This window comes from Sciurus vulgaris (genome assembly GCF_902686455.1).
Source record: "Sciurus vulgaris genome assembly, chromosome: 2".
Lineage (NCBI taxonomy): Eukaryota > Metazoa > Chordata > Mammalia > Rodentia > Sciuridae > Sciurus > Sciurus vulgaris.
The window spans coordinates 144,709,186-144,711,618 of NC_136462.1; the positions used below are offsets into that span (position 1 = coordinate 144,709,186).

General features: G+C 40.6%; 1 protein-coding gene across 1 annotated transcript; it reads right to left on the minus strand.

The window, feature by feature from the left end:
- Nucleotides 1-1,383: 1,383 nt before the first annotated feature.
- LOC306655345 (high mobility group protein B1-like) lies at nt 1,384-1,812 on the minus strand (the record flags this gene model as incomplete). Its single annotated transcript, XM_079129706.1, has 1 exon — nt 1,384-1,812. The coding sequence occupies one exon, from the start codon at nt 1,810-1,812 to the stop codon at nt 1,384-1,386; it is 429 nt and encodes a 142-aa protein (XP_078985832.1).
- Nucleotides 1,813-2,433: the final 621 nt, after the last annotated feature.

A 2,433-nucleotide genomic window follows, 5' to 3' on the forward strand; every position in this document is an offset into this window, starting at 1 on the left:
AAATTCCTATCTCAGTGCCACTATCCGTTTCCCTTGATTGCAAAAATGTATTGAGAGAAAAGAGTTTTCCTCTATTGACTTGGGTGTGAAATGGTCAGGGGCCTGACAAATTAACTGAGAAAAGAGAGATTGGCAGGAGGAAAGGCAAAGTTTATTTTCACAAGTACACAAAGAGCTCCCATTAATGCAGTACTGGAAGAAGAGCCCTGGAGTAAAGGTTGATAGACACAACTTAACAAAAGGGATGTGCTTAGAGCTTTAATGGGAGAGAATGGAATGTTCTATTGGGTTATTTGGTGCTAATGGAAATGTCTTCCTGGCTGGAAGTTTCCCTGTAGGGTGTAGTTTATGGCAGCTGCATTCACACTTGCTGGAGCTAAGGGTGTTTTTCAAACAGGAAAATTCCTGGAGAAAGGTCAATGGTAGCCAAATTTTTGGGAGGGTCTACTCAAGTTTGTATGGTGGTTCTCTCTGCGGCTAATTTTGTATCAGATGTTAGTTTAAAATAATTTCTGTTCCACTTTGTAAGTTCCCCATTCTTTCAAGTACACATCCCAATCCACACTTGCTCCCTCAGGCTTTGTCTTAGAATGGTCAGATTATGGAGTGAAGCTGGGGTCACCCCATGACAGACTTGAAGGTGAGCAAGAAAGAAAACATGATACTGTTGAATGCCACTAAGATCGTGTGTCATTTCCAACTGGGCTGACTGATCTGCTAATTTAAAAATTTATTCTAGAAATATGGTCAAAACTAGAATTGTAGATGCATGAGTCATCAGTTTTTAGCCTGTGTTCTATGGGATAAAGTCCACCTTTCTTTTCTTTTTTTTTGACTAATAAAAAATTGTCTTTACTTAGAAGCATTCTGAATGTCAACAAACCAGCTGTAACTATTTTTTTTTTCTATTACAGAGTGGTATTCAGTCAACAGAACAGCAATTATTTCATATAAGCTGCATCAGAGATAACTGAAGATGAAACACTACTGTCCCCATACATAACAAATTTGTGTTGTGGGCCAACGAGATCCCAATTTACAACCCCCATACTGTACCAGGCAAGGTTAGTGGCTATTGGAAATACCACCAGGATAGGGCTATCTAAAGACACATTAGGTAGTGTGTTAACTATCCAAAGAAAGACACTGTACAGTTTAAGACAAGTCTTACATAGCCTTACATTTCAACTTTTTTTTCTTAGAAGGAATGAGTTATGATAGGGGCTTAAATGATTTATAGACAAGAAAAAGAAAACTGCAATAGAATCAACTTATTCATCATCATCATCTTCATCTTCTTCATCTCCCTCCTCTTCCTTCTTTTTCTTGCTTTTTTCATCCTTGATGACTCCATTTTTTTGCTGCATCAGGTTTTCCTTTAGCTCAGGAGGCAGCAATATTCCTTTGGTGTTTTTCCTTCAGCTTAGCAGCTTTCTTTGCATACGGCTTGTCATCTGCAGCAGTGTGCTTCCACATCTCTCCCAGTTTCTTTGCAACATTGCTAATGGATAGACTAGGATGATCTCCTTTGATTTTGGGGCAATACTCAGAGAAGAACAAGAAGGTCAACAGAGGCCTCTGGGTGCATTGGGATCCTTGATCTTCTTTTTGTTCCCCTTTAGCAGGGATATAGGTTTTCATTTCTCTTTCACAACGGGCCTTGTCCACTTTGGTCATGTCTTCAGATTTTCCTTTCTCTTTAGCAGATAAGGTCTTCCTCCTCTCTGAGAACTCCTTGGAAAACTCTGAGAAGTTGACTGAAGCATCTGGGTGCTTCTTGTGCTCTTCCCAGAAAGTTTGCACAGAATGCATAGGTTGACATTTTGCCTCTCGGCTTCTTAGGATCCCCTTTGCCCATGTTTAGTTGTTTTTCCTCAGTGTCACTCAGGACCTATCCGGCTCTTAACTTGCCCCAGCGCTGTCTCTGTGGAGCTCAGTGTACTGCAATGGCTGTTCTGAAGTCCAGTTTTCTTATCAGGACCCATGGAGCCTTTTCTAGCCTTGCAGATTCTCTGCCCTGATCTCAGGACTGTGCTATTGTATTGCACTTCCTGTGGATCACTGCACTCAGTGGGCATTTTGCAGATGTCTGCATGCACTGTAGCCTCTGCCTGCAATGTCCTTCCTGTAGTGACTAGGCAGGCACTCATAGATGTAGTGTCCTGCACTTTTGGGTAGAAAACTACCGATCCTTACAAAGACTGTAAATGTGTCTTCAAAATTGGTTTTTTTTTTTTTTTTTTCAGTTTAGGTTCTTCAGAGAAACATACAAGGAACCAGAATTGCTAACTCACTCTGACTCCTTCTTTTTAGGGAACCTAGAGTAAAATTTGCTCCTCATAATACAAAATCCTCCACCTAGATCCATTCCCCTTTTCTATTTTTGTTGAACATGTGATTATGACCTCAAACTGAGCATGATCAGGAATGTAC